The sequence below is a fragment of the Alosa sapidissima genome, chromosome 4 (assembly GCF_018492685.1).
Source record: "Alosa sapidissima isolate fAloSap1 chromosome 4, fAloSap1.pri, whole genome shotgun sequence".
NCBI classification, from domain to species: Eukaryota; Metazoa; Chordata; class Actinopteri; order Clupeiformes; family Clupeidae; genus Alosa; species Alosa sapidissima.
In genome coordinates this window covers 32827982-32837981 of record NC_055960.1, presented here as the reverse complement: position 1 = coordinate 32837981, position 10000 = coordinate 32827982, and the positions used below count along the sequence as shown (strand labels likewise).

Below are 10000 nucleotides of genomic sequence, written 5' to 3'. Positions count from 1 at the left end.
GGTTCTCCGAACAGCTTGGCCTGCCTGCCTGCATGAGCTTTATTAATATTCAGGAGGAGATCAGTCAGGGCCGACTCCCGGCGCTCCATGAGACAGCTCCATCACCAGACTAATCCACCAAGCAGCAGCCATTCAAAGAGCCCGTCTCTTAACTCCTCACTTGGGTTTGAAAACATCCTTGGGCGAGGTGTCCATGCAGCTCAGCGGAGGGGCTATATGAGCAACCCACGCACACACAGTCACGCAAACACATTTGTCTATGTGTGTGCCTGTGTGTGTGAGACACTGTTTATGCGTGTGGGGGTGGTGAACAAGTGAGTAAGAGTGTAGCGCACCATACATGTGTAAAGGGCTACTATAAAACCCCATTTGCATATGAGAAAAAGTAACTATACATTTATACTGTGTGTGTGTGTGAATGCTTGAATGGTAATGTTTAATGTTTGCATATGAATACATGAAGCACACTGAATTGCCTTTGGTTTGAAATGTGCTAAATCCATACACGTGTCGTGTCTTACAGCGTGTGCACAATAGCTGTGGCTATGTGCTGTTCCCAGTGGCATCTGGCTTTAAATGTGTGAGGATCTGAGCTAACGGAACTGCGTCCGTGGCGCTCACCGGTAAAGCTGTGGTCAGTGCCGTTTGCGGTGGTGTTGATGGTCCAGCTGGTGTAGACGCTGCCTGTCCAGCCGGGGTGCTGGCCCACTTCCACCGGCCAGCCCAGGGACATCAGTAGCTCCAGGAAGTGCCTCTGCACGTTAGCCGATGACTCCACGTTCCTCAGAATCTGGACGTGAGTGACGAGGGGAGGAAGAGTGATTTAGTGTTTTAGAGTGTGTGTGTGTGTGTGTGTGTGTGTGCCAGAGACAGAGAAGTAGAGGTCAAGATTGAAATGAGCAATCAATATATTGATTACACAAACAAAGACAAACCACTGGACAGACAGACATCAAGGCAGACATGGGGGAAAGACAGCTAGACAGACAGACAGACAGACAGACAGATCCCCTGTGAGGCGGCCACTCATGGCAGTTGGCCCAGCGCCCGAGGGCTCCTACCTCCTGACTGCTCTTCTGGCCCGCCTTCATGTAGAAGATGAACACAGTGTCACATGGTCGGCCCGGCAACAGGTCAAGGTAACCGACGTCATCAAAGAAGCCGGGCAGGGAGGAGTCCAGGGCGATGAGGTGCGGAGGCAGCCGGCTGTTTCCCGGCTCCTGTCGGGCAGAGAGCACAGGACATTACTGACTGGACACACACACACACACACACACACACACACACACACACACACACACACCATCCATACAGGAACAGACTGGGTTTTTTTTCATCATCATTTATTGCGTTTAATTCCTCAATTCTTTTTCCTCACTTCTGCCTCATTTATTCACCATGTGTGTTAAGACCTTCATCAGAGTTACCGTCGTCATACTGTCACTGACTTTATTAGGACAGCTAATTTGGTCACACTGTTTTCATCCTCCAATAATTGTGTACATTTTGCTTAGTCACAATAATCACAAAAGTCATAACATGAAGCAAATGTGGTATTGCATGGAGATGGATAATAAAACTAATCTCATGACAGGCTGACGTATTAGATTCCATGAGGCAGCTATGTTTTATTTATTTGCCTAATTAATTCATCCAATTAACAGAACCATTTCATGGAAAAGGTCAAAAGCTCATTACGCACACACACAGTATATGCAGGAAATCACAAAAACAAACATGTGCCTTCTGAAAAATGTGCCTTCTGTGTTGTTCTTCTGTGTTCTGAGCTCACATTACAATGGAAACCGATTATCCAGTAGACTTATTTATAATCAGTCCAAGCAAGACAGGACGTGTCAGGTAAGGTAATATAAATGTAAATTTGTTTAGCATTAAGTGATTTTCAAGTTAGTCAGTGAATGTCTATTGCGCAAATCTGGTTAAGATGGCTGTGTGCACAAACGGTCAATACTTGGTTCAGGAGACGAGATGAGAGGGAAGGGGAGAGTGTCAGATGGACAGAGTATGTGAGGGGTATGGAGAGAAAGACAGGGAGGGAGAGAACGAGACCAGGCCAGATAGAGACAGACAGATTAATAGATAGACAGATGTGTGTGATCGAGATACTGTAGATGGCTAGATAGTGTGTGTGTGTTAGTGCCATTCTTCCAAATAGATAGATGGACTGATAGATTCAAGGATAAAGGATACTACCTAGTACGCTGTACCGTCATTTTCTGACTAATGACCAAGATTTATACATTGATTTTGTAAAATGTCCACTGCTGAGATTAACACACAGGGGGGGCTACACAAGGGAAAGCATTTCAATTGACTTCATTCTTCTTTCTGATCTGATTCTAATTCTGTTTTATTGGGCCACTGGGCACTGCAGTTATTACACGGGTGTGTTCAATGCAAGGTTTTGTCTTTTTTAATTTGCATAAAATACCATCATGTGGTTTATACACGATGTGACTAATACACAGGAAATCAGGAAATAGCCACCAGAAAGTCTCTATACCCACTCATTCACTACACAGTTTACTACATAGAATAACCATATAGGTGTTGCATATATAGTGCACTATGTGGTGTAGGGCTGTAACGATACACCAACCTCACGATTCGGTTTGTATCACGATTATTGACCCATGGTTCGATACAAATCTCAATTATTTTTTTTGGGGGGGGGGGGGGGGGGGGGGCTAGACATTTTATTAAATAACATTTTAATAGCCTCCCTTAGAACACCAGAGGATTACAATATAATATATCTACTATTTTATATCCTTATATCCTATAATATTTTTCTGAATGACTGATATTTATGACAGCACACTTTTTGCAGATTAAAGTGATTAAATGATCAGGGAGGGAGAGTGAGAGGGAGAGGGAGCGCAAGAGAGAGGGAGCGCAAGGAGAGGGGGTTTACTTCTATACTGTTTGGTAAAATTGCACACATAGTCTACAAGGAAGCAAGGAGAGGTATGAAATTATTATTTATTTATTTGTTTGTTTTTGGACAACGTAGGCTACCGATAAGTAAAGCGGGAGTTGTGGGTTGCTTTTGCGGCCGCGTAAGATGCAAAGCACTGCGTGAAACACTAGAAAGGTGTGTCACGATTCTGTCTTTTCACACCGCGACACAGTATCGTTGATATGAATGTCGCGATTTCGGTTTCGAATCGTATATCGTTACAGCCCTAATGTGGTGACTGAGTGGCTATATAGCGGCTGTAGTGCAGTATGTACTGAATGAGCGTATGCGTATCCGGCCTGCTGTACCTTGAGTGCCTCCAGAGAGAGGAAGCCGAAGTGGGAGAGGAAGAGGCGGGCAGTCTGGAACTCCTGGGAGGGGGGCGGTGGCTTGCAGTCGGGGTCGGGGAAGCTGCGCTTCCTCCAGAGCTGCTCGCTGTACTGCTCCAGCGCCGACTCGTACTCCATCTGCTTCCCCATCACCCCACGCAGACGCTCATGCTGCAGCTCCAGCTGCGTACACACACACACACACGCACACGCACACGCACACGCACACGCACACGCAGAAACACGCGCAGAAACACGCACACACACACACACACACACACACACAGAAACACGTGCACGCACACACGGCAGATGAGATGAAATACATATATACACAAATAAACAGCAAAGCGCACACCCACAGACATACCAATACACACACTTCAATCTGAAATCAGACGACCTTGTTACCGTGTGCACGAGGCACATGTGTGACAGAACTTGATTTCACATAACACCCAGGTGGACCCCTACACTCATATGCACTTCTGATTCACAGTGGTCACCATTCAAAAAGTATTGACACCACCACACATAAACACACACACACACGCCCAGCAGCATCCACCCACACACCACCCCCACCAAGCCCACCGTCCCACCATACATTGAAAAAGTGTAGATCTGGAGAAAGCCCACTCAAGCCTTTCTTTCCCCATTCAAACTGCTTTGCTCTCCACCGCTCAGCCTCAGAGTGAACAAACCCCCCCCCCCCCCAAAATGGCCGACTGAGAGCCCGGGTGAGCAAAGCGTTTAAAGCTTCCCATTCTCTTCCCATTCCCGAGGAACCTGTGTTGGGCAGACTCACAACAGGATCTGTGTGCCGTGGCGTGGAGCTCCGCCTCCTGGAGCACCCAGCCTGTCAGTCAACAAACCACAGGTCAGGAGGACGCTACAGAGCACCGCTGCAGCCGTACACCGCCACATTTAAAACTACTGCAACCGGCCCAGAAAGTAAACGAATACATCTAAAAAAAAAAAAAAAACCTGTGCAGCACTGCTGGTCATAAATAAAGCAGAACATGATGCTGATGAATAATTGATTGACTGAGGGCCAAGCGAATGCTGAATAAGAGCTTATGTAACAAACAGATGGAGGATAAAGTTTAGAGAGGATCGTTGGACTTCAATACAGAGTGATTAATGCCTCTCCACGTTCACTCATTTCTGGGCGGCTGCCCTACCTCCTTGTCCACGATGTCGTGCAGGTCTGGGATGCTGAGGTCAGCCTTGACGAAGGGGATCTTGTCCACCTCCTCGGGGAAGGGCCTGTGCTTGACGTTGAAGCGGATGCCCACGTCGTTCTTTGGTGTGGGCCGAGCCTCGGGGACGAACACCTGCTGCCGGACCAAGAGACTCGTGAATGCGTGGTCAACAAATGCAGCACAGAGCAGCAAGCCAAACAGATGGACATTACTGGGACACAGTACACAGAAATCCACCCCTCAGTACTGTAATCCCACCGATTCCTACAGCAACAGCAACAGCAAGCAACAATTTGCCCCATTCTGTGCTATTATTCATGGACTTCATCTGGTCCCTTTCCATTACATTACATTACATTACATTACATTACATTTGGCTGACGCTTTTTTAACCAAAGCGACTAACAACATGGTAAACAGTAAGTTTTAGAACAATTCTCACAATTTTAGGACAGTTTAAAAAAAAAACACATTAGAGTACAGTAAGAATAAGTGCGTCGGTGAGTGCTGTATTTTAACAGTTACTTGTCAGTTTAACGGCTGGTGAGTGCTAGGATCAGTAAGACTTGTTGTAAGTGTTGCTATGAGAATAGATGTTCTCTAAAGAGCTGGGTCTTCAGGAGTTTTTTGAAAGTGGAAAAGGATGTCCCTGCCCTTGTAGGAACTGGCAGTGTGTTCCACCAACGAGGAACAACAGATGTATTAATCCACAGGTGTATTAATCCAGCGCCATAGACAAGGTCTCTTCAAGGTCTCAGTAGCATACAGACAATACACACACATTCACTAACAGCAGAAAAGGTATTATAATATAAAGTATATAATATAAAAAACACAACTAAGCAATAAGGACAGTAGATGATAAAGAATATACTAAATATACTAAAATACAAATTATACTATTTACTACCAGCCATGCAGTCTGCTTGATTAATACACCTGTGGAAAGGGACCTGAGGAAACCGATCTTCAAATTCCTTTTTAATGGTATACACACAGATAAACACATGCCTCATTCACACTAGCAATCCAGGATATGCACTACGTGGGCCAATGTCCTGGGGCTGGTTTCACAGAGCTATTTTAGACCGGTCTGTAATGTTGGGCTGGAACACCACCACATTGTCAACTTGGAATGGATAGTTGGGATATCAGCAAGCTTTAATCGGTGTTGACTGCAATGCTGGGGGTACTTTGCAAGTTATTTGTATGCCATTCAGGCACTAAGCTTACTAGTTTTACACTTTGTACTGCTCCTCGGGTTTCTGACCGGCTCCCAGCAGTGGCATCTAGCGCACTGTGACTTTACACCATTACAATGTCTCTCACCTTCTGGTTCCTGAAATGTCATCTTGCACCCTGCAATATGGCTGCTTTAAATATGGCTTTATCACAACTAATTACCTCATTAGTGGAAAAAAAAAATCACACTGATTTGATGGGAACCAGTTATTCCCATATATTCATAGCTGCCTGTTTCTGTAAACATTACCCTGACGACCTTGTTAAGTGTAACGGCCCATGTGTGAGGGTAGAGTGGGCAGGTGGGTAGAGAACAATGCCAGTGCTGTGTGTGTGAAAAGTGCTCCAGTAAAGTCAGATGTTTTGTACCGTTCGTTGTAATTTATTCAAGTTAACAGACCTTCTTTTTTTTTTTTTTTTAGTATATTTTTTTGGCTTTTTTATGCCTTTAATGACAGGACAGTGAAGAATGACTGGAAGTGAATGGGAGAGAGTCGGGGTGGGAGCCGGAAAGGACCACGGGGCGGGAATCGAACCCGGGTCGCCGGCATACGGTGCAGGTGCCCCAGCCAGTCGCGCCACGGCCGGGGCCGCTAACAGACCTTCTTATCTATGTTTTTATCCCACGCATGCAGATGTGCATATTATGTGAATGAAGCCAGCCTGTGGCCCTTGTGGACGCATGCAGATGTGCAGATGTGAATGAGCTGAATGCAAAGCCAGCCTGTGGGCCGTGTGGACGGCGCCTCACCTTTTGACTGGCCCTGGCTCCTCGCGGTTGATGGAAGAGCTGCATGGTCCAGGCGTGGCGACCGGACATACCACGGATCAGCATGGTGATGGAAGGACACGGGTCTGCTGAGACACACACGCACGCAACACACGCAACACACACAGACAGAGAGCCAGGCCTGCTGTTCAGTCTCCATTCTCCATTAGCCACTGACAACATTTCAGTTGCAAACAGCAATGTGTTTAACAAAGTGAGACTCTTCCCCCAAACAGACCCGCATTAGTAGATTTCCGGCGTTGCTTCACACAGTTTATTATCTGCCCTCATCTCCTGTTCCTGTCAGCATAACTGAGACCAGATATCTCCCGGTTCCTGAGCGGACATTTGCTGAGAGTACCGGTATGAGCCTGAGTTAGACTATTCAGATTCCCCCATTTCCCCTTCCTCCCTCAAGTGTCCAGAGGGAGATTTCCCAACCATCTGTTTGGGTCTACAAGCCTGAGGTGTTCAGATTCCAGTTGGCTGGCGTCTGGGGAGATAAGCTATTTCTCCCTGATTGAGGTGTAGAGTTTGTCAGACACCTGCCTGTTTACAGGAGATTGAAACATCGACTGCACTGCCTACTCCAATTACATTTTTAAACTGATCCTTCCCGATGAAAGCGAGATGTTCCAAATTGCTCGTATTACCACTATTGACCGACACCGTTCCCTATTTTGCACGACAGAATACACTACTTGCTATTCTTGCTATTCCTGTTATTGGCTCCCAGCATTACTCTTCACACCTATTGAATGTGTGACATTGGAGAGGATGATAGCAGCCAATCAGTCCTCCACCTCCACACACACACACACACATAGCCTGAAACTGACTCTCCTCACTCAAACACCCTTCACACTCACACTTTAAAATGTAAAAACAAAAAGGCAACGCCACTGGCTCATGTGGAGCGGGTACAGACTGCAGGATACTTGTAAATAAGACTTTTGCTTACAGTATTAAAATACCAAATAGATTTTTGCCAAGTTATTAAATTGGCTTTAGTTCCACGTCACACTTTAGACTTTGCTAATGTAACCTGCGTTGTGTTGAACCTGCGTTGTGTTAAACCTGCGCGATTCAGCCGTGCACATGCCTGGACTCGAACCCGCGAACAGCAGCACCTCGGATCGGAAGGTGAGCGTGCTGACAGTTGAGCCAATAGCCCAGGCTACTGGCTTGCATGCCAGCAGCACTCTTGAGGCATCGGGGAGTGAGGTTTACCAACGTTCCACAAGCACAGCTAAGCTGGCTGGCAACCGTTACACTAAATGACTGGCATGTGTGTGTAGGAGCAGGGGTGGCGTGTGTGTGTGGGAGCAGGGGTGGCGTGTGTGTGTGTGGGAGCAGGGGTGGCGTGTGTGTGTGTGTGTGTGTGTGTGTGTGTGTGTGTGTGTGTGTGTGTGTGTGTGTGTGTGTGTGTGTGTGTGTGTGTGGGAGCAGGGGTGGCGTATGTGTGTGTGTGTGTGTGTGTGTGTGTGTGTGTGTGTGTGTGTGTGTGTGTGTGGGAGCAGGGGTGGCGTGTGTGTGTGTGTGTGTGTGTGTGTGTGTGTGTGGGAGCAGGGGTGGCGTGTGTGTGTGTGTGTGTGTGTGTGTGTGTGTGTGTGTGTGAGCAGGGCTGGTGTGTGTGTGTGTGTGTGTGTGTGTGGGAGCAGGGGTGGCGTGTGTGTGTGTGTGTGGGAGCAGGGGTGGACTCACTCTGCTCGTTGCCCAGCGGCTGCTCCAGCATGGCCAGGATGACTGAGTTGTCCAGGACAAAGTAGCGGAAGTTGCTGTGGCTGGTGGAGGTGAGGCGCGAGTACTTGATCAGCGTCTCCTCGTTCAGCAGACTGCAGGGGGACGCTGGCCCACTGGGGGAGGGGAAGGCCCCCAGCACCTGCATGATGCTGTCGGACGCGGACGGACACACACACACACACACACACACAAATCGTCAAAGTAGTTCAGTAGTTTGAGCCATACTTTCCAATATAGCCATAATTTTGTTTTTATTATTAGTAGTGTTAGTTTTACTGTGATATAATATCTGATATTGTTTTAAGAATGAAACTGCATTATATTGCCATTTTCTCATTATTGTCACTCATTTTATTCATTATAAGTCACTCTGGACAAAAGCGTCTATAGTTGTGACCAGTACTGACCATGACAGGGTGGCCTCAGCTGCATCCTTCACTCTCATGGAGGCGGGGTTGTGCTCCTTGTCAGCCTTGTACCTCACTTCCTGTTCGCCCGTCTTGGACTTGCTCCCAGAAATGCCCAGCTCTACGATCTCAAGCACCTCAATCAGGCAGTCCTGCAAACAGAGAGCCCAAGCTGAGCGCACTGCAGAGAGAGATCGAACAACCCTCAGCACCTACAGCAGATTTGAAGTCAAGTCCTCCTCCTGAAGGAAAACTGGTCTTCCTCTAAAAGCAACATCCGAGTGATAAGATCAATACTAACACTAGATTAGATTACATTTAGATTAGATTGAATTGCATTGCCTAAGTGCAGAGTACAGGCACACAGCCAATGCAATGCAGATAGCATCTAAGTGTACAATTTACAGAGATGTAGGTAATATGATTATAATAGCAAGTATTACTGAATAAATAATGTAATAATGTACAATATATAAATACATATTTAACAGTGCAGTGAAACCCATGTAGAAATGATAATGAAATATGTTATATGCAGAGGTGTCATTAACATAAAAACACTGTATAGATTTAGGAGAGATCCATCTTGTCCTTCTTCACATGCCACATCAACTGCTAGCAGCTCTGGAGTTACGGGAGCACCTCCCCATCAGCAGCCTGCTAGCAGCTCTGGAGTTAGGGGAGCACCTCCCCAGCAGCAGCCTGCTAGCAGCTCTGAAGTTAGTGGAGCACCTCCCCATCAGCAGCCTGCTAGTAGCTCTGGAGTTAGTGGAGCACCTCCCCAGCAGGGCCCTGCTAGCAGCTCTGGAGTTAGTGGAGCACCTCCCCATCAGCAGCCTGCTAGCAGCTCTGGAGTTAGTGGAGCACCTCCCCAGCAGGGCCCTGCTTGTGCTGGTGTGTGGGAGGTAAAGAGGGAGCGTGACGAGCCCTTGCCTTCTCGTTGAGCATGTCCGGGTGCTCGGTGAGCCAGACGCACAGGCACTGGAAGGCGGCCACGATCATGGAGTGGAGGTCTCGGGAGTGCAGCGGCGCCGGGCGACTGCACTGGTACACGATGTAGCTGCAGACAGAGCTCACCGCGCGTTTCCTGTCCGACGACTCCACACTCGCCCGCACCTGAGATTTAATAAGGTGGCACAGAGGAAGGGCCGAAGAGACAGAGATGATCATCTGTGCTATTATTTAATAACTCACCAATGCTAGGGCAATAGAACAAGGCTTTTATCATACACATAAACAGGGTGCGATTTGTGTAAAAACCAGAGGGGGGGATGATTTTGAATAAGTTTGTAAACCAACCCCCCCCCCGCACCCCCCAAAAAAAT

General features: G+C 47.4%; 1 protein-coding gene across 22 annotated transcripts in view; it reads right to left on the bottom strand.

Moving 5' to 3' along the window:
• ralgapb (Ral GTPase activating protein non-catalytic subunit beta) overlaps positions 1-10000 on the bottom strand; it is a 43633-nt gene that overhangs the window by 9919 nt on the left and 23714 nt on the right. For 7 of the 22 annotated variants that reach the window (XR_006031235.1, XM_042089359.1, XM_042089355.1 and 4 more), the window contains 9 exons: positions 9609-9791; positions 8676-8827; positions 8230-8417; positions 6508-6614; positions 4494-4649; positions 4118-4168; positions 3289-3492; positions 1062-1220; positions 622-790 (listed from right to left, as the gene is read on the bottom strand). Coding sequence is in view for 21 of the 22 variants with exons in the window: in XM_042089359.1 (XP_041945293.1) it covers positions 622-790; positions 1062-1220; positions 3289-3492; positions 4118-4168; positions 4494-4649; positions 6508-6614; positions 8230-8417; positions 8676-8827; positions 9609-9791 (1369 nt within the window). In the remaining variant the exon portion in view is untranslated. The remainder of the gene's footprint in view (positions 1-621; positions 791-1061; positions 1221-3288; positions 3493-4117; positions 4169-4493; positions 4650-6507; positions 6615-8229; positions 8418-8675; positions 8828-9608; positions 9792-10000) is intronic. The other 15 variants (XM_042089366.1, XM_042089365.1, XM_042089377.1 and 12 more) reach the window with 6 other exon arrangements.